Here is a 21,289-nt window from a genome sequence, read left to right as displayed (position 1 = left end):
TGGTGATTTCTAGGGTCCACTGTACTTTGGTTTTGCTTTTTAGAAAGCAAACTGGAGAGTGATATTGGGGTCGTCATTAAGCCTCTTGTTCATCCTTACTAATAATTCAACTTTTTAACCAAACGAATACTAGCATTACAACAGACTCTGTTTATATTTTTGAAAAAGAATGCCCTCATTTAGCAAAATGAAATAAAACAGAAAAGAACAAAACTAACAAGCGAGTGACAACAACTTATAGAAGTTTAATTTCTGTTTGTTCCGTTCAGAAATCCTTTACGAAATTTTGTGCATCTGTTTGATATTTGAAAAATTTCACCTGCTAAATCACCACTCGTCATTCATGATCAACTCATCAAGAGAAACTTTTTGTCATCTTAAAGAATACTCAATCTACGCAAAACAATGGATGACATAACCGATAAAACCGCCTATTATCTGCTTCTAAACACCAACAGTATATTGATAAAACGCAAATTAAGTTTTGTGCGTTGGAGTTTGTTGAACAAAGTTTTACATATTATATAAGCTGGAAAATAAATGCGCTTCTTCTGAAGGATAAATTTTTTTTTGTCTATTTACTGAACTATATTGCATCAACCCTTTTTTTACCCGCATTCCCTTGTCGCCTTGCCAGCTTACCCTATCGTACTATGAATGGCAATCAGTGACATAACCAGATAATCTCTTATATTATCTATTTCACACTTTGAAAAGTCTTTTTGTCAAAAAGGCATTGAGCGTTGGCTGATTGCTTTACTGTTGGGAGAGTCTCTATTTCCCCTTTTCCTTAATGTACGGAAAAAAACACAAATAGATTACAAGACAGGTAGATAAAGCATCTCTATTAGACGAAAGGTTAACTCTTGAAAGTGAGCGATAGTCGAGTGCTGTTTACAGTGATCAAATGTTCCAGACCCTCATTAAAAATTTATGTTTGGGAGAATTAAGTAATGACCAGCGGAGAGTCAAATTGAAAATCGAAAAATACAATTTGGCACTGATAAATCAGTGGGTTGATTTAAGAAAAAGGACTTAAGTATTTGACTTTGTTTTCAGCATGAGGGCTTCTTATTCTCAGGTGACGTAAAGGGTTCCTGAGCGGGGTTTTATTTAGAATCACAACAACATTGTGGTCACGCACGAGTGGATATATGTCAGATACAATGAGATCATGATTACTTTCATTTAAATTCAAAACTACTCGACCCCGCGAAACATTGAGGTTGGTGAGTTGTCGACACGTTGCCGGCCAAGTTCCCTTCCGGTGCTGAAAAATTTTCCTTGTTATCGGACAACCGTTAACAACGACAAAACCGGCAAAAAAGAAAGGAAAATGACATGAGAACGAATGGGAAATGACGGTAAGTTTTCATTCGAAGAGGGCCTTTAAACTGATCATTTTGTGCCTTTAAGATAAATTTGAACTTATTTTTCTGCATTCGTAATTTGTTTCAGGACTCGAGTGTTCTTGGCGTTGTTCTTGGTTCAGTTCTCGGATTTCTGGCGGGAGGGATAGTGGTTGGTGTGGCATATCTTTGCTACACAAGACGCTCGAAGTCGTATAATACGCATTCACAAAGTGATGAGCGCCCGATGATCGATCATTACTACACGACAAGCTCTGAAGGATATATGATATCGCAAACTCGCCCAGTTCAGGTGCAGCCTAACGTCTACACACTGGCAAAGTCCTCGACTGAATCATATCCAGAAATTACTGAGTTTGTCAATGGGGAACAGCAGCGCATTCGAGTAACGGAGCCATATGAAATTGGGGCGATTACCACGATACAAGAAGATGGCGAGGACGTGGAAGACGGAGCGTCAAGCCCTGGCAGTGGTACCAGTGATCTCGTCTCCAAGGGAAAACCCAAACTGAGCAAGAGGATGAGCCTGCCTTCCAGTTTGAAATCGGACGGACTAGTCCATCCAAGTGCGGAAGATTTTTTCAGAAAGAAAAGTTCGGGCGAAGAGGAATGCCGTCTTGAGTTTTCGTGTTTCTACGACACGGCAAGTCGCGAATTGCACATCACTGTGATACAAGTTGCTGGAATTTCTACTCCGGATGAGAGTTTTCTTCGCCCGCCAAATTGCAGCGTGAAAATGCGAATTCTGCCGGAAATGTTATCGTGGCAGTGGACTAGGAAAATATCTCGCACAAATAATCCTGCTTTCAACGAGACTTTTATTGTGCCTGGTTTTGTACATAACAAGCTTCGAGAATGTACAGTTCATTTTGTGGTCCTCGATTTTGATCATGTCCAAGATAACGTTTACGTGATCGGAGAAGTCTTTATGCCTCTGTCAGAATTGCGAGCGAACAGGCTCGAAAAAATAATTAAAAGGGTAAACCCGTTATCCTTCTAAAAATAATTTCTCGACATTTATTTTCAGAAATTCTTGGCGTGAGTACATAGGAACAAATTTTAGTTCGTGACAAGCAATATGCAAAATAATTTTCTTTAAAGCAAACAGGAAAAAATTCCTTTAAACTAGGCTCGTCATTGCGTATCATAGTACTCGTTGGTCGAGTGAAATACAGTAGCATTCCGGTACTTACTATGAAAAGAAAGAAATTTAATCACTAACAATGTAAAAAAACAGAAAAGAAATACAATTTTGGATCGAATTTCTGTTTATATTTTCCAATATCCATTATCTCTAACCGTCTAAAAAGTATGTGATGATATGTAAATATCATTTTCCCCTTTGGATTAGTAAACCAACTAAATCCTCCGCGTGTAATTCTTTTTCGCGATTTCATTTCTGACCTATGTATAAATGAAAAAAGACGTAGGTTGTGGCTGATTTTGTTAGATGTCTTTTTTTCCAGCATTTGGTTATGTGGCAAATTTGCCAAATTTATAGCTCTAAATTATATGCGTATTTATGGTATTATGACGGACCATCACGGATCGTAATCATGAAGGGCTTATATTTCATTATCAACAGCAAATAAAGGTTTGTTGTTCAAGAATCGTACTGTGTGATTATATGAAATTTTAATCTCGTGTGAGTTTACCCCTTTCGACTGTCTAGATTAAGGTTATGGTTATTCTATCATAATAATATGTGGGTTGGGAGTCAGTCAGGCATATTCGTTAAAAAATGATTAATTGGAATTTTCCAAACAGCGTATAAATAAAGATAAGTTTTAATTTGGCCCATAATTTTCTTTTTCCTCTTTTTATTCTTTTTTTCCTCCGCATATTTGTGCTCGCTTTTTAGTTTGCGGCGAAAGCCAGCGCAAGAAAGAAGTCAAAAAAAGTACGAAGCAAAAAATGATAGAAAAGAAAAGAAAAGAGACTGGAAAAGAAGAAGAAAAAGTGGAAAGAGAGAAAAGCTTGTAGGTGTTAAGTAAAAATATTCGAAAGACATTCCCTCATTTAGATCGATCGGGAAAAAACAACTTGGGTTTTTGCAAATTGGCAACAACGCGGGGCTGGGGCTCCATCGATCACTAGCTCAATCTCTCTGGTTAGGGTAACCACTTGTTTATCAATGCAAGTTCATAAAACCTACTTTTGGGGTGTAAAAGAACGTCCATATTTGTAGTTTTCTGTCGGACATTTCGAAACTTGAAAGTTATGGATGAGCGGACACCCTAGGCCTTGACGCAACGTTGTTGACCAACAACTCCCAACATTGTTGGATGTTACATGTTGGGTCCGTTTGCACAGCCTATTGCATGTTGTTGCGTGTTGTTGGGAGTGATTGCTCAAAGTTTGAAACCGGTCAAACTTTCAGCTACATGCAAACGGACGCAATAACTCCCAACATTGTTGGGCCAACAATGTTGGAAATTATTGAAAGAAGCGAGTCATCGCAGTTATAGACGCAACTTTTGCAGTTGCGAAATGAAAGCCTGAAAAAAATTCAGGCTTGTAGTACAGGATTGGAACCCTTGACCTCTGCGATACCAGTGCAGCGCTTTTACTAACTGAGCTAACAAGCCAACTAGCTGAGAGCAGGTCCTTGAATTGGCTTGTTACAGGTGCCGATTACCTGCTCGTTTTAAACCCGTGAAAGGATGATGATGAAGTTGCGTCCGTTTGTTTGCACTTAGCTTTACACGGGAATGAAAAAACAGAGTTTGTACATGTATGGGAGACAGGAGTTGAGAAAAAGGGGTTTTGTGAAAGCCGTATAAGTAGAGCTGTCCTGTTGCTAGAGTGTGCGTTAGAAGAGTTTCCTCTGTATTACTTTGTGACCTTGTTTATAAAATTACGGGAGAAAAACAAACATGATTTTGGATATCGCTTTTGATACTCGAGCCTTTTTTTAGATACCGAGTCCGCTGATAAAATAGTTTGAAATAGATTTAAAAAAACACTCACCATGGGATATCCGTCTGCTTCAGTGACACTCGCGCTTTTTTTAGGTACCGAGTCGGCAGATATAAATAATGGGATGTTCTAAACATAGAATTTTATGAAACGGTAACCTGTATGCAATCAGAAAGGGGCGGCGACCCTTTTTTTCTTTCCCTTGAGAAGAGGGGAAAAGACAGAGTCCTTTCAGGGGCACCCAACGAGACTACAGTTCAAAACCACTTAAACATAGCATTGTTAAACGTATTTTAGTATTTAAACGGTAGATATAGGCATATTTTTATCCCCTAAAAATGTTTCATCCTTTCGGATTTCCTAGCTGAAAGGAAAGTCTAGTGATCCGAAAATTATAGGGATCAAAACTTACCTTTTCGGAAATTTCAGGCAGAAAAAAGGCTCCCGAAAATTAGGGTAAAAATCCGTTAAAAATGGGCAGTTAAACAATTTTTTGAAGTTCGAAAATCCTAGGAGAGGCAGGCAAGCAAGAAATTTTACAACAAATGTTACGAAAATTCTAGATATCAAATCGTTTTCCGAACAGATATTTTCCGAAAATTGACGTTGGGTGCCCCTGACCTTTAGATTATTAGAGACCTTTAGATTCGAGGGCGAGGACGACTACAAGGACGAGATTTGACTTCAAAGTTTTTTTAGAATATTTTTAAAAATTAGACACTTATTAGTCTGCTACACAGCCGTTTTTAGTGTCGTCACGAGCGTTGTTTGACGACACTAAAAATGGCTGTGTAGCAGACTAGACACTTATATAAAAAGTTTGAGTTTAATTTTTTTTTTCATCAGAAACAATAAGACAGTTATTTTTTACTGAAGAAGGATAATCCCTCTCTCGATGGCAAAATGATAAAACTTCTCAGTAACATTTGATAGCTTGATTCCGTTACTAAGACATTTCGCTAAAACCCGGTAATAGAATGACGACGGCTATCACGCTTTCTCGCCAAAATGACGCTGATTCAAGCGCGCAAAAAATTATCGCCCTCGAAGTAGTTAAGTCCTCCTCTCTATTTTCTCTTGAGGGACCGTCCAGCGCGCATAGAACAAGAAATGAAAACAATGTCTGTGTCCAGGCTAAAGAGTATTACTGAGTTGAATGAATTGTTGATTTTAAGGTGAAGGATCATAAACTGATATTGGAGTTTGCACGCCCCCCCCCCCCAGGGGGGGAGGAGCAATAATAAACCAACGTTTTATACAGTGAGGAACAGCCCTGAGGTCCAGCCCTTTACCCTTTTAATTTTATACAAGAGAATATAAAGTTTAACGTTTTTGACAGAAAAGGTACTCTATTCGTGTAACTCCTTTCTACAAATTGAACCCCTTTCACAAGCCTGGTTTAGAACGTTTCATCCCTTTTAACTGTCGTGCACTGACTGTTGTGCACTGTCTTCCCCAATTAAATTTTTAATATAATTGCTGAACCAGAAAGTTTTCTTGACTTTTTTTATAGCCATAAAATGCCGCTGATAGCCCAGTTTTGACTGAAATGACAGATTTCCCTACCGTTTCACTCCGGCATATACTTCAATGGTGAAATCCGCCTACTCTTTCATATTCCTGAAACCTGAAAATTGTACCCCTTTCGGGCGGAGCCTCCCCATATAGGCCATTATAGGGAGTACATTCATTTCATTGAAAAAAATGGATCGTTTTCACGATAAGGAAAACATATCTATACAATCTATACTCGGCTTGGCCTGAACTTGTTTCCGCATTGATGTGCCAAAATTTGAGACTCGATCATAGTGAACAGACACGAAGTTGTTTTCACCGGAAAGTGAGGGAATCAGTTGAAAGTTTACCGAAATGATTGCACTTTCTGAACTAAGGTTTCACATGGTTACTGTGAGGCTTTCGAAAATTTTAACTAGGTCGACCAAATTCGTGAAATTCAAGGAAAGAGGAAGCTGAAGTCTGCCGCAGTCACCTTATCTTCCAGTGGACGAAGGAAAATACAGGACTCTAGCTATGATCGTAAATGGGTAATAAAAAGACCTTTATGGAGGAGTGAAAAAACGTGGCCTGCGAACGCGTGTACTCTGCATGTAAAAGCAATGTTTTCCTGGTCAAGTGCGGCAGATTATCATTAGCGCGCTAACAAAGTTTGTGCGTGTTTCTGACACGTCACAATTCATACTTGATAATCAAGGAAAAACGTACAGGCACTCACTTGATGCAACAATCTACTAGTTTCGCGCTGCTTTTACAAAGTGTCGGGAAGCCTCAGGGTCCTTTTTGCGTTTTAATATACAAAGAACTGCTCACCGGGGGAAGAACTAATCTAATTCCCTGTAGCAAATTAAAATCAATAAGATAACTTTAAAAAAAAATTGTTTCAACCTGACTTCCAAGGGACAAAATGATCAAGTCATGATCTGGTCGGCTCACAACGAAGCATGTGAAAACGCGTATCCTGTTGTCATCAGAGATGATTGTTATACGCGTGCAGTCCACTGATATATAACTTTATTGACTGAATGAGACGCAATAACCTTTTACAGTTTTCTAACTTATTGCCCTAAAAAACACAAGTTTTGTAATTGGAAAAATATACAAGCACAATATAGAAGTAAATTTACCGGATACTAGAATACAATGTCGAACAATGAGTTCTAGCTGGCGGAATTGTTTATATTGAACGTTTTTTTAAAAATAAATAAAGTATAATGGGAATTTTCGAAAGATATGAATATATGTGATCAATGGAAAAGCGTTTAAATATGCAGCATTGAAAACTTAACTGAGAAGTGGCTGGCACTACATGAAACAGTTACAACAAATAAAATAAACGCCGTGCTTTATTACGATCACGTGACGTCAAGTCCGCACGTGTTGCGTGTCTCAAACCACTCCTGTGAGAGTTGAAGATTTTTCTTTTTTTATATGTAAACGCTTTCTTTTGTAACAATAAATTTGCATAGGTGCAGCTGGGCACGTGAGTAAAAACGCTCCATGGGCGTGTGACTTAACAGGGATTACGTAAATTAGACTCAGGAGGAGGGGATAGAATTTAGAGAGTCGGATAAAGGCAGAGAACTAAGCATTAAACGGAACTCTTTTGGGTCGTAAGTACGATCATTTAAAAGTGTAGTAGCTCTAAAGGCCATACCCAGAGAGTTGTGTTGGCATGGCTCCTTAAGGCACAAAGGGAGGATTAAGAAAGGTTTTTTGTGCAAATCTATTTTTGAGCGTTTGGGAGCACACGGATTAAGGAGTACGTTGAAAGAAAGGACATTTTCCTGTATCTAACAAGATCAAACAACAGCAAGAGAGAACGGGGATTCACTGTAGTTTAGAGAATAGGGGAACAAAAGGCCTGAGAGAGGTCGGTATGCACAGCCCAGCACGAAGTTCTTTTTGGAGACGAAGGAGTCTCAGTTTTATGTCAAAAAATGGTATGTGAGTGTATATTAAAAGGGTAAGGGGTTTGCCTCCCAGTATTTGTCTAGTACCCCCGGGGGACATTTGCAAGCCTCGGTCCAGTATCAGTTTATAATCCCATTTCCAAGTATCGACATTTCATACAACTAGTAATACTACTTTCGACATTTCAAGAACGGCTGGCGCGATCTTGCCGGCCTCACTACACCAAATTGACGGTAGAGTCTTTAAGAAATTGGACTATGCCAAAATTTTTAGTGTAAAATGATAGAACAACCACGCAAATAAAAGAGAAAGCACGCAAATAAAATAAACACGTAAATCAATACAAATAAAAAATCAAACACGCACATTAAAAAAACCACGCAAATAAAAGAGAAGCCATGCAACACAAATAAAAAAGAAAACACTCAAGTTAAAAGGAAACGGTTTTTCTTTGCGTTTTCTATTTTAATTTGCATGTTTTCTCTTTTTGGGGGTGTTTTTTTTCTTATTTGTGTGTTTTCTTCTTTATTTGCGTGGTATTTTTTTGTTTGCGTGGTTTCTTTTTTATTCATTTGGTTTCTTTTAAAAATCCCATTTACACGCGCTAAAAAAATCGGCACGGCACGCCAAATTTTTGGCACCGTGCCTCGTTTACCCGTGCCGAGACTACCTCCGGGAGGTAGTCTCGGCACCCCTAAAATCGTCAGCACGGTGCCAAATTTGGCGTGCCGATTTTTTTAGCGCGTTTAAATGGGGTTTTAGAGTCGGGCCCAGCAGCGTATAGTGTGTCCCATCAAAGAGGCGGAAGAAACCTTTAATTAGTAAGATACTGAATGTAGAACTAGCTGATTGCGTGAAGAGTGTTATATAAAAGCTTGAAATGAAAAAGAATAAAAAACAAACAAACAAACAATCAAATCAGCAAATAAACCAACCAACAAGATTACCCGGCTGAGAGACTTTTTCGTGACTCGAGCCCCGGGGTCAATCTAATTGTTAATGTTAGAATGAATTAAGAAAAAAGAAGGACGTCGGTCCATGATAGCGAAAAGCAAGTATATTTAATTATTTTGCGGTGAACTTCGCCTTGGGCCGGTCTCAAAAGGGAGCCTTAATTGGATATTATATCTCTTGACTCATCGCCGTAAAAAACATTCAGAGAGTGCTTCAAAATTGCGCAAAAACTTCTTGTTGCTGCGAAAAAGTAAAACCTTTATAACCGAAGGCTTTGCTTAAAAGGTACTCAAACTATCAAGTAATTACCTCACTAAGTGCTCTGAAAATGAATTGATTTTTATTTTTAGACATTCATATCTAGCCCTCTTCGCTTGAATTTGAAAGAAATGTATGCACCACTTTTCGGCAACATGTTATTAATTTGCTGAAACTGAAAAAAATAAATAAATAAAGGAAAGCCAACGTTCATAGACATCTTCATAGTCGACCAATGTACCCCTTCCCAGCTTCGCCAAAAAAACTTCCCACTTTTAAAAAGCACCAAAGTTGCTTCTAAGAATTTAATTTTACCAAGAGCCATAATGGGATATTATGGCTCTTGATTTTACGTGGAGGAAATAATCACGCTTGAGGAAAAAGTTGCTTGAAGTTGCTTTTTTGATTAATACAGACTACAATCTAGATACGTCCTTGAGTAGTAAATATAACGGAATAATTGGCTTCGAGGGCCTTTGGCAAGAGATGAAGGGTGTGATCGCACACAGCCAGTTTACTGCATAAACACATCGGCTGAAGTGCTTAGAACTGCAAGTGTGGTATAAGCAACAACTCAAACTGTTTGCTGAAAATATTGAATGATTGAACTGCCTCAGTAGCCCAGTTGGCTTTGCCGAAAGGCAAATTATTAGAACACAAGGCGTACAGTGACTGGGTGATATCCGCTTTTAATTCCCGACATATCGCAAAACGACGTAGTCAGAATTCCTTAATTGGGCCTTTGAATGTAATCATAGGATAGAAAGGCCATCCCGCAAAGCCAGTGACATCAGTATGATCGCAAAAGCGTATACCATTAGCGCTTTTCGCATAAAAAAAAACGATTATTACACAAATCTGATCTAAAAATAAACACATCTATATGGATCTTTTTCTCCGACTGAATACTGAAGCAGTATTGGAAGGTTTCCCTTCAATATATATAATTAATTAATTGGGCGGGAAAGGCTAATTGAACGGAATGTCCAACAAGTTACTTCCGGTGACAGCTTGCGTGACCAGTGGTATTGCCGAACTGGCGATTCTATTGGTTGTCTCAACAGGAAGTCAGACGTTTTATTAAACACGTAAAAACGGGAAAAGAATTTTATTTTTGCGCTGACATCTACTTCGCGGACACTCCAATATTGTAAGGAGGAAATGTGACGAAGCGCTTTCGAAAGTTTCTTTGTGCCTCTAATCATGAAATAATTTCTCTTGCAACGGCGATGCAGGAGGATGTGAATATATGGAATTTTATTGCGCTTGAAAGGACTGAACCATGGTAAACCAAGGTAACAAATTCTTATTAACTCTGAGACAATATTTACCATTGATTGCATAGCAGCTCTTTAATCCATCTTGATCCGTTATTTTTATTTTTAGTTGTCCTGGCTGTTGGATTGGGAGTCATTACAGGATTGGTCGTTGTATTAATCTATCTCCTGGTGCAGTTTCTCCGTCGACGCGCTTCACGCGAAAAAGGATATAAAGAGCTGCCAGCTTCGGAGCCAAATGTAGGAAATCGTGCGATACTGAAAAGCGACATTCCAACATTTTATATTCCCCAACCTGTACCCGTTCAATTACAACAGCCCATAGATCAAGAGGCAAAGCGAACAGCCAGCATCAGGAGGGAGGAATATCGAAATGGTCGCACGCATTTACCGTCAGCAGCTCAAAGTTTGGATGGGCGTCGTGGAACTTTTGACGAGTCAAGCGGGATAAACCTAGGTTCCATCAATACGAAATCTATTTGTTCGCCTCCTCTTCCACCGGGTAAATCACCAAGACTAGACCGGAGAAAATTACCAGAGAAAAGAAAGCCCTCACCTCCTCAAACGTATCTTCCCGGGACACCCATACAGCGAAGGAAGGTGGCCGTTCCCACGAAGAAACCTGAAAGTAATCTGGGCAAGTTGGAGTTTTCCCTGTACTACGATGAGGCATTTCGCTTGCTGCAGGTTTATGTCATGCGAGGAATCAAAATCGCGAATTCAGAAGACGATATTTCACCTGACGTTTTAGTCATTGCATCGTTAACTTTTAACGAGAATCATATATGGGAACAAAAGACCAAAACAGTGAAGAAGACAAATGATCCGCAGTTTAATGAAAAGTTGGAGGCACATAATATTATCGCAGCGAAACTTCGCGAGAGTGTCTTACACTTCCAGTTATTCGACGACCGAACGCACAAAATAATCGGAGAAATCGATTACTCCCTCAAAGATATACCTTCAAACAAGTCAACAAACCAAACACTTCCGTTGTTTCGTGATGAAATTGTGGATTCTGGAGACGAAGTTTTTAAGGTACGTAAAGAGCACTCAATTAAAGTTTATCTTTTTGTTGCGTGACAGTATTTCTTCTCTCAAGTGGAGTCAATTTCACAAATTACGAATGTTCAAAAGTTTTTATATAAAACAAACTTAGCTAGTATTCAGTTTACGAAGAACAGATATCAGAAAACAAATAGGTAGATTTTAATTAGTCTCTTGAAAGTGACCTAATTCAGCAAACGGGGAATGCAATACAATGCTACTGATGCTCTTTTTTCCTCGTTCCATAAAAAACAAAACAAACAAAAGTTACGAGCGCCTGTGAAGATGCGGATAGACGGTTCATTGAGCAGGTCCACTTTAGGAACAAAGGCTATACTTTCCGTTCAACTTTAACCCTTTTTTTCCACTTGTACTTTTACTTGAATTTCCGTTGATTAAGAAAGTTATCTTGTCTTTTTAAACTAAAAAACTTTTGTTTTATCGTGAGACAGAAAAACATGAACATGCTGACACTTAAAATACAGTTTTCATTGCGTCCTTGGCTACTGATGATCACTTGTAGACCTCGCTGAAACGTTGCTAATAGACACTTTAAGTACTCATGTCAGTCCATTTTGAAAAATGGAATTTTTAAAGGATATTGGAACTGTAGGAATACACGTTATTATATTACAATTGAATGAACGCTTTGAAACGTAGTATGAGACAAACCGGTTGCGTCAGAAGCATTAAAATCATGACGCATTAACAGTGAATTAATTTCTCCGTTCTAGAAAATTAAATTGCATCTAATCTAAATACCGTCAGGTGGCCTTCCTTCCAGAACGACGCAGAGCATCGGTTCTATTGTATCTGGATCTGAAAAATGAAGTTCGTCGAGGATTTCAGTTTATAAAACAATATCCATATTTTTAATCCTTTCTTTATCAAAAGATACGTTAATAAGTATTAAAATTTACAACTATAAATATTTTCAAAAAAGCTTAGACGTCTAGATCGCTGGCCTTTCGAAAGCGTTACGCATCATCACAGTTTCTTTAGAAATCAATTCCTGTTTTCTTTTTTCATTATCCTTTTCGATTATATTTTCAGTTAATGGGAAAGCTAAGCTAGGGCGCGAAACCCTACAAGCCTGCATCAAAACAGGAATATTAGTGCATGCTTTCTTCCCTGTTTACCTTGGGTACGAAGCTGTGGTACTCAAACTCGTTCGTAAACGTTAACCACTTCTGGTTGCAAGCTCAATAGTACAGTATTGCATTTTCCTTTTCGTAATTTATTGAAAGACTTAAACAACCCTTCAGCGGATATGGAAAGCCTACGGAAAGCCGCAATGGTTTTTTAAAAATGTTGGCTTCGTCCAAAATTAGACTTTCAAAAAAGAATATGCACCTATATTGATACATTTTTTGATGTTTGAGACAACAAGGAGACTAGAATTTATGGACTAATCACGTGGGTGCCGTTTTACCGGCAAATGAAACAAGCTCTGGCTGTCGGTGGAATGAACTAGCAATTCTACTTGAATCCGCCTTGTTTGTAAAATTGATTTTACAGACAGTAAGTGCGCTTATTTTAGTTTCTGGTAAAACACGACCTGACAAGAAGTCTCTAACGCTTTTATTTCTCTGCATGGCAAATGCGGTTAAGAGAACACAGCACGCAGCAGCAACAAAAAGTTGGCAACAAACACATTCCCATCATGCGCTAAAACACACAGATCGGCGGCCCTTGAGAAAGCGGAATAAGCGGTAAGCAGTGTCGTCACTATGCACTCCACCAAAAAACTTGACTGGTATTGAAAAAGTGCGATACTGTATGCGTGATGTTTTGAATCTCAACAATGACATACCGGTTGTTGTTTTTTCTACGAGACCAAATAAAGTGGCATTACTTACCGCAAGTGTAAAGGCATTACTGCCTCTTACAATTCCGACACGTTCAACAAAACAATGTGAACGAACGAGGAAGGATATAGTCATTGCTTTCAATGCAAACGATCCCCGAGGAGGGGAAGTCACAAAAACATCTATGCTACTTGTCTTGTGAGTTTCTTTCTTTCTTTCTCTCTTTTTAATCAAAAGTACGCGAGGCTGTATTTCAAAAGCTTTGCGCCCTGGGAATCTGACGAGAGTGGTTTGATTGTTCCTCGGGCCTGAAACTGATATTATCCTGATTTTGCATATGGCAGTGGCAGCCATGCGTCCCCAGTTAGGAGACTCACCAGCATACGCATGGAAACATGGCTGTCAGGCCTTTGTACGACCCTAAAAGCGATTTAAAAATTCTGTACCTCTTGAGTATTCCTTTATGCATCTGACGACACTCGGGATTAGTGTGATTCCTCTCTTAAAAATAAAGGCAAGAGCCATTGTTAATGATGGGACGGGTTTAAAAACGCGTACCTTAATAGGCCAAGAACTATTGTCGCGAGGAATAAACGGAATTACTACCTCTTTTCCCACGGTTATCCCCTAAACTTTTGCGCATCAGATTTCTTGCTTGTAGCAAAACCACTTGTCTCTGACTCGTGCTTCCAGCGAATTACTAGCTATGAATACAGGGTCTGGAGGGGTATTCCCTGAATTGACCAAAATACAGTGTGGGATTCGGGATTACGTTGACGGGATACCGGATTAGCTTTGCTAGCCCCTGAAGACTAGTTCTGTCTAGTCGAAATATTGGGCAAATAAATTTGTAACCCTTAGCAGTCTGATCAGCCTTGCCTTCTATTTTAAGTGTTATTTTATACTGCTGATCCTGATCTACGACAAAATCCGGCTTTCCCTCGCTGCTGTTTGTCCAAGTGGTCCTTGCAAGAATTGTTCGCTAATTTACGGGATTTGACAACTACCCCGGAGGCGGGATGCGCCAAAAATTGGGGAAGGATGCAGATTGGGAAAGAAAATGATATTCGGCATAGCGATGTAAGAAGTTCGGGCGGAATACGGGATTCTCGTGAAAAAGCAGCGGGAATGAGGAATCAGGGCTCTTCTCCTTTCCAGATGCTATTACTATAATAGAGACCTTTAGATTCTAAGACGAGTACGACTACGAGTACGAGATTTTATCAGTACTAAGTAGTGCTCGCGCGTGAACCAGCGTTGGTAGGAAAACGTGGTAGCCGTCGTCACTCTATTCTGAGAGTTTTAGCGAGAATGTCGAAGTAGCGGAAACAAGTTATCAAATGTTAAAAGTTTTATCATTTTGCGATCAGGAGAGGGTGCAGCCTCCTTCACTAAAGGTAACAGCGCTAACTTTTCTAGTGAAAAATGGTAAAATGAAGCTTTCCGGCCGAGGAGTCTATATTTTGAGAAGACGCGAAAAAACTTGAAGTCAAATCTCGTACTCCTAGTCGTTCGCGTCCTTGAATCTAAAGGTCTCTATTGTCGCTTTTCATGATCATCTCTAGGAGTGTAGACTATAAAAAAAATTGTGGCTTATTTGTTACTTTCTTTGTAGGATGATCTACCGGATACGTCCGCAGGACTCGGTGACCTGTTGATTTCCCTGTGCCACAATCCAACTGACCAAAAACTTACTGTGAAAATCAACTGCGCAAGGTCGTTACAACCGTTAACCGGACGGCTTAGTAAGTACCTCTTAAAAAATGACTAAGAAGGTAACTGAATGAAGTTTGGTTCTGATGTTTGGTATCAGAAAGAGACCATTTCAATCCTCTGTATATACTTAAGAACTGTGTGAATCCCTTTCTTGAATTGATTTTTACTTGATTCGTCATGTTCTAAACGAGTGAAAAACTGGGTACGACGTGCGAAAACGAAGCTTCTTGGGATCGTTTGAAGGCCAACAAACACGACGCACAGCAAGTGTTGTGTGCCAAACTACAAAAACAAAAAAAATACTTGATTCTGTTCGTGAAACGAGATGAATCAGCGTAAAGAGAGAAGGTCTCTTGTGTTTAACAGGGTAGCGATATGAACGATTTTTGTCTTAAACAGGATCACGATTTGAACGTTTCCGACCAACACTACCCAAAGTTCCTTTGAGTGACCTTTCGGGGAAATTGAAATAATGCATGCTATCTAATGTCGATTGTTCCTATTTGCAGATCCATTTGTTAAACTTGATGTAACCTTCTGTGGCAAAAAGCTGAGCACGCGATCAACCAAAGTTGCGCACAACACACGGGCGCCGAATTTTGGAGACGTTTTTGTGTTTGACATGCATACAGACAAACTGCCTCAGGTCACACTAATATTCAAAGTGAAGCACCGCGGGAAAGTGCGTGAAGTTAATCTGGGCACGGTGCATCTTGGGTATTGTGTTAATGTGGAGAGCGAGTATAGACACTGGGAACAAGTCCTGGAAAAACCGCATCTCGAGATAGAGCAGTGGCATGCTATTCAAGAGTATTTTATTGAATGAATTGTTTTTCAGCGTTTCGTGGTGCTACTTCCATTGTAGAGTTATCTTGATCCTCTTAGAAGCAAAAAAAAAAAAACAAAACAAAACAAAAAGCAACTCTGTCTAATAACCCTGAATAAGAGTGTACAAAGCTTAGGAATATTTACAGTCTGTTCTAAGCGTAGAAGAATGTTTCCCACTGCACTTTGCAATAGGCCATCTCACTTTTAACCCTTTAAACTCTCACTTTTAACCCTTTAAACCCTAAGATCAAAATTTGAATTCTCATTTGTTGCCCCTATTCATTTCTTACAGAAGTAGTGGGGAGAAGTTGATGAAATATCAAGGAAATTCATCTTGTGTGATCATGTCCGTAATTCTCATGACCACTCTGTTTTACAAAGCATTGATATTACAAGGAGAACTTTGACGCTGATCACTCTTAGGGCTTAAAGGGTTAAAACGAGACTGAACGCAAAACCTTTCTCATGAAAAAGAGTTTTATTTGCGTGAGAATAAAGTTCATTTTCATTTCAATGGCTTCGTACTTAACCTCGTGTCGAGACAGATGCTTTGGGCAACTCGGAAATGGCCTATTGGTTTTTTTTATTTGTATCTGCCTGTTAGAGTACTGAATACATACATATTTTTTCAAATTAGAGTGTTTGATATTTCAACATCACTGAGATTTCTGAATTTCAACAAGAAAGGAAATAAATTCTCAGTCGTAGTCAAACAAATGATGTCATACTAAAACGCCACTTGATTACGCTGAAATAATTTCTTACAAGGCAAATAAAAAACATGATTGATCACTAAGGTTTATGAGTTTGTTTCTCTCTACTTAAACTTCCTGTTCCTCAATTTTTGTTAGTTTCTGAACAAGAGTTAAACAACGTATATATACATATAAAAAAAATTAAAAAAGACCAATGCTGTGTCAGAAACTAAGTCGGAGTCGTACGCTACCCGGCATGAAAGTTAACGTAGTATGAGGATTTTCCTCCCCTCCTATAGTTGGCATTAAAACAAGTCACTTATTTCTGTCTTTCCTGATAAAGAGAGACTCCAAGGATGTCTCTTTCCCTCTCAAAACTATCTCCTTTGGGCCCTGCTGATAGAACTTCTCTTTTCCAAAGATCTTAACACCAACATGACGAAGACTGTCTTTCAAGTAACCGTGTACGTACTTGCCTCCTGTACCTAGCACATGAGGGGACAAGCTGTAAAACCTCTTCAAAGGTGTCATTAAAGAATCGGCCAAGTTATGATCAGCGATATCAGCATAACAAGACACCCAAATGCCGTCCACAACCATGGTCCCTTCTTGGGTAACGGGCGCAAAAGCCCCCTTTCTTTCAGCTACCGAAACAGACTCTACCATCATGGGAATGAGTCCCCATCGAGTATTAACCAGAATGTAGTCACCGGGTCTGACTCTGGACGCATGAGTGGAGTGATTTGTGAGCCGCCCATCCGACAGGGGACAGGTAGTAAAAACAAGGTGAGCTTCGCTGAGGGTTACTTGAACATTGAAGATGGTCGTGATTGTGTAGAAATCTCCTACAAAATCATAGGCAAGGTAGGTAAGTAAAAGAAGCGAACGGTTATGGCTTAGAGGAGCTTTGAAAAGAACAACTGCGTCCATAACTTACAAAGTTTTCATTTCTAGTCATGCTGCCCAAACAATGGAAAGTTAACGTCATTTCTTGCGGATTGTAAATAAGGTCATTTTTCATCTCTCGTACGTACCGTATAAATGAACAGAACGTATGCCTTTCTGATAAATGAAAACGAAAAGCCGGGGTTGATAAGCAATTCTAAAAACTCAAAGATAAGACTACGATTTGTGAACGTTACCTCTATAGTTCGGCATTTGATCCAGAAACGTAACTACAGGACTAAACAGGACCTCCCCATCCTTAGAATAAGTTTTCACCAAGTCACCAATTGCAAGCTCATTCATGGCAATCTTTTTTCCAGATTTGAGCTCAACTTTAGAAGAGGATGGAAAACATGTACTCTGCTTCAGATTTACATCGATTTTACAACCACCTGGAAAGAACAAATATAGGCTGATACCACTTCACATTTGGCTGCCTATAAAGTACTCTATTTGTTAAATAGTTGGAGGGACACCTAAGTACAAGGCAGAATTACATAGCGACTCGATCTTACTTTCATAAACATTGAGTAAAGCAACAAAAGAAAGTTGTTCCAAGCCGGGCTCACCTGTCTGAGCAGGCCACAAATACACCTTATTAATACGATAGTGATGCAGAAGGCCTTTCCCTTGATGAAAACTCTTGCCATTCCATAGCAGAACGCTACAAACATCTTTCGACTTCTCTTCACCAGTGACATTAACAAACATTATTCCCTGTTGGTACCTAAACGCTTCAGTAGTATTCGACCACAGGGGATATCCATACATCAAATCAAGGTAGTTCAAGAACGCGTTTCTGTCATAGAAGTAATATATGCCACCACTGCCCTTTGCACTTCCGTTGTACTTTTTAAGCACTTGGTGACCTGGGTTCAAGTTAAGTGCCACGCTCATGCGCAGTATACAGGCGTCGTTGTTGTGAGTGCGAGAGGAGAGATTGACCGCCTTGAACACGTCATAGTCACTGTACGCTCCTCCATAATCTACGTTCCCGGGGTAATACCGTTGAAGATTTTCGAAGAGAGGAAGCATTCCTGAAAAAAAAAGTGTTAAATTATTTAAGTAAACTGCCGAAACTGGTGCAGTGTCTTGCCTGCAACATCTAGCGCTTACCATCTGTCGATGATAATTTGATTCCTCAGTTCGTACTAAATTTAGTGCGTGACGAACTCTCAATTAGCTTACTTCTTTCCATCAAACATATTTTAAAGTATGCTGGTTATTCTTTAAAGCCAAGCTTTTAGGAAGAACAAATATTTTCTTTCGTCAAGTTTCTTTTTTAAACGTTTTCCATCAATCCAGTTATAGGGTGAGGGTCCATGACAACAGAAGAGAGTCGAAATTCTTTTTATTTACTTCATGTAATAAGTTGCAGAATCATTTTTGCAGCGTTAAGGGTTGAGCATGGAAGAGGAAATCTGGGAATTGGATGGACTGAAATGTAAAACAAATAAGTTTCATTTTGCATTGCCATGGCGACCCGATTTTTCCTCAGCCGTGTCCGTCTATCAGAACAAAACTCTCCGATAACTCGAAAACAAGGCAAAAATAATCTTAGAATTGCAAAGTGGCCATATAATTTAAGTTAAATGTTTAGCCTTACCAAAGTACATATGGTTGGCTATCATACCGGGTGCGATCTTCTGGTTTCGCGAAAGCAAAGTACTCCATTTTTAAAAAGCTGTTTGCTATTGGTATCTTTAAGTATCAATATCAGTTTTAACTACAAAGCCGCCGTAGCATGCTACTGAATACCAAGTCCCCGGTCAGGTGGCGTTTATTGTCGTTTTTTCAGGGCGGCGGCTTGCTTGATGTCTTACATTGACAAGAGACAGCCTTGTAAGATTCCGGCTTGTTGGTTTACATTGCGAAAGGGGTTAACATGAACAAAAGCGGTAAAGAATTGGCTAGAATCGTGTCTTCCAATAGTAAACTGGGAGGAATAAGTTAGAAAACTGGGTAGTTTTGAGCATTCAAATTAATTAACTGAATAAATTGCTTCAAGACATGTCTCACTCATATCATTTAAATGGAAAAAATGACATGACTTCTTGGAAAGGAGTTCCAAGCAGTGTTATACTAAGGTACTGTACTATTCAACTGTACAGAGGCCCGTCCATGTTTTGGAAACCCAATACTCCGAAACACCCAGCTCCAAACATCAGTTTTTAAATTTTTGAAAAAGAGCTATCGACCACCCTAGCCCTACGAAGAGTTTCTGGTTTCCTGACCACTGTGTCATGTTCCACAGGGCAAAAATACTGATAATCCTATCAAAGTATGGTAGGATTACACGATTTCTGGGTGCTCTAATGGAGCGTTGTTTACAAAGAAGAGAATAAGGGAGCGTTAGCCTCATTGCGTCGACAAAACCTGCTTACCTGCCTGCTTAAGAAGATCAACACGGAACGAAAAACAAAGATCACAGTAATGTGAACAAGTAAAACACTATAAGGCGATCATACTCACTAGCGAATACCACCGGGATGTAGGCTACAATCAGAATTACTACCAGAGACTTCATTTTTAAGTGTTCGGCAGAACTGGGAGATTGGCCGATTCAAGGAACTGCCTACAGGCCCTGCAGTCTAAAGTCTTCCTCAAACGTGCCAAACATTGCGTCCCTCTAATTGCAAATGGCACTAAAAGGCGTGTAAAGAGTGTAAATTCATCAATTATTTAGGATAGGTAATTTGTTTTCGTGCAAGTTCCCATCGGTCTACTTTACGGGTGGCTTCATTCAGTATCAAGACATTTATGATTTTTGTTTGAGGAGGATTTTTAGCAAAGGTAAATGTGAATTTGGTCCAAGTAAGAAAGTATTCAACACCATAAAAAAAGTTGTTAGCCCTTATGGGTGAACGCTAGAACAAGTTCCAGTCCCATTGTTAAAAGCTACAGCAACTAAAAAAAAAGCGTATTTAGGAAAGTTAAGTAGGGAAACACTCTCAAAATTAAAATCTGAATTGGCCACTATTTCATTTGAATAAAGCTTAAAATAAAAGCCTAAGTATGATTTATTTTTCAACCGTGCGTCAAGCCAAGTTTTCTTTAGCAAATATCCAATATCACTTATATAAGCTTCATTAAAACTTTGGCAGAGTACCAGATGGCATCAAAATATTCCTCTTTGTCACACAAACTACCGGCTGGGGCTAATATTGGAGGCATTTCTAAGGAACAGGAATACAGTCGAAACTCCCTAAGTGCCACCTAAAACTCCAAGTTTTTTGGGGTAGTTTACGCAAAGTGGTCATTTACGAGTCCGACCAAAGCGGGTCTGTAACAGTAGGGGTTCAGAACATGTGTCAACTGGTCCCTACGGTTGGTTCGCTGCAATGATAACTGCCACACTGTCACTCCAAAAGAGGCTGGAGTCGTTTCCAACTATAGTGCTTTGACTGCGTTGCCGGGGTAATACTGTTGAATGCTTTCGAAGAGAGGAAGCATCCCTGAAAAACAACAGGTGTTAAAAGTCAGGGTAATAGGCTTCTGTAAAAGTAAACTGCCGAAACTAGTGCAGTTGCAGAATCAACTTTGCAGCGTTAAAAATCGAGCCTTGAAAAGGAAATCTGGGAATTGGATGGACTAAAATGTAAAACAAATGTTTCATTTTGCGTTGCCATGGTGACTCGATTTTTCCTAATGCGTGCCTGTCTATCAAAACAAAACACTCCGGTAACTCGAAAGCAACGCAAAAATGACCTTAGATTATTTGCCATTTAATTCTTCTGTAATTGTGACTTAAAGCTAAGATTTGGACAAGGCAAAAAGTATGTAAATTTTAACCCTTTTAGCCCTAAGAGTGATCAGCATCAAATTTCTCCTTGTAATACCAATACTTCGTAAAACAGAGTGGTCATGAAAATTACAGGCATAATCACACATGATAAATTTGCTTGATATTTTATCAACGTCTCGCTACTACTTCTGTAGGAAATTACTAGAGGCAACAAATGAGAATTCAAATTTTGATCTTAGGGTTTAAAGCTGGTCTGTAACAGTAGGGGTTCAGACCATGTGTCAAGTGGTCCCTACGG

The 21,289-nt window shown here is 39.3% G+C and overlaps 3 protein-coding genes across 3 annotated transcripts; 2 read left to right on the top strand and 1 right to left on the bottom strand.

Moving 5' to 3' along the window:
• Positions 1–1,212: 1,212 nt before the first annotated feature.
• On the top strand, positions 1,213–3,094 carry LOC140938473 (synaptotagmin-7-like). Its single transcript, XM_073387951.1, has 2 exons — positions 1,213–1,364; positions 1,459–3,094. Exons 1-2 carry the CDS (start codon positions 1,359–1,361, stop codon positions 2,368–2,370), a joined length of 918 nt encoding a protein of 305 aa, XP_073244052.1. The 5' UTR covers positions 1,213–1,358; the 3' UTR covers positions 2,371–3,094.
• Positions 3,095–10,056: 6,962 nt separating this feature from the next.
• On the top strand, positions 10,057–16,402 carry LOC140936780 (synaptotagmin-7-like). The gene is made up of 4 exons (XM_073386268.1): positions 10,057–10,225; positions 10,317–11,245; positions 14,678–14,807; positions 15,288–16,402. Exons 1-4 carry the CDS (start codon positions 10,213–10,215, stop codon positions 15,602–15,604), a joined length of 1,389 nt encoding a protein of 462 aa, XP_073242369.1. The 5' UTR covers positions 10,057–10,212; the 3' UTR covers positions 15,605–16,402.
• LOC140936781 (indian hedgehog protein-like) lies at positions 15,577–19,886 on the bottom strand. The gene is made up of 4 exons (XM_073386269.1): positions 19,719–19,886; positions 17,816–18,283; positions 17,444–17,638; positions 15,577–17,146 (listed from the first exon to the last, which is right to left on the bottom strand). Exons 1-4 carry the CDS (start codon positions 19,771–19,773, stop codon positions 16,617–16,619), a joined length of 1,248 nt encoding a protein of 415 aa, XP_073242370.1. The 5' UTR covers positions 19,774–19,886; the 3' UTR covers positions 15,577–16,616.
• Between the last annotated feature and the right edge of the window lie 1,403 nt (positions 19,887–21,289).

This window comes from Porites lutea, chromosome 5 (genome assembly GCF_958299795.1).
Source record: "Porites lutea chromosome 5, jaPorLute2.1, whole genome shotgun sequence".
Lineage (NCBI taxonomy): Eukaryota > Metazoa > Cnidaria > Anthozoa > Scleractinia > Poritidae > Porites > Porites lutea.
This window is presented reverse-complemented; position numbering and strand designations above follow the sequence as displayed.

What these genes read in the sequence shown, in the direction of transcription:
- LOC140936780 (XM_073386268.1), top strand. An exon ending in CTGGAGACGAAGTTTTTAAG is followed by an intron (nt 11,246 to 14,677) that starts GTACGTAAAGAG and finishes CTTTCTTTGTAG; the next exon opens with GATGATCTACCGGATACGTC. An exon ending in ACCGTTAACCGGACGGCTTA is followed by an intron (nt 14,808 to 15,287) that starts GTAAGTACCTCT and finishes TCCTATTTGCAG; the next exon opens with ATCCATTTGTTAAACTTGAT.
- LOC140936781 (XM_073386269.1), bottom strand. Translation starts at nt 19,773, where the DNA reads ATGAAGTCTCTGGTAGTAATTCTGATTGTAGCCTACATCCCGGTGGTA. An exon ending in TTTGTGGCCTGCTCAGACAG is followed by an intron (nt 17,639 to 17,815) that starts GTGAGCCCGGCT and finishes TGTTCTTTCCAG; the next exon opens with GTGGTTGTAAAATCGATGTA. An exon ending in TCAAATGCCGAACTATAGAG is followed by an intron (nt 17,147 to 17,443) that starts GTAACGTTCACA and finishes ATGATTTTGTAG; the next exon opens with GAGATTTCTACACAATCACG.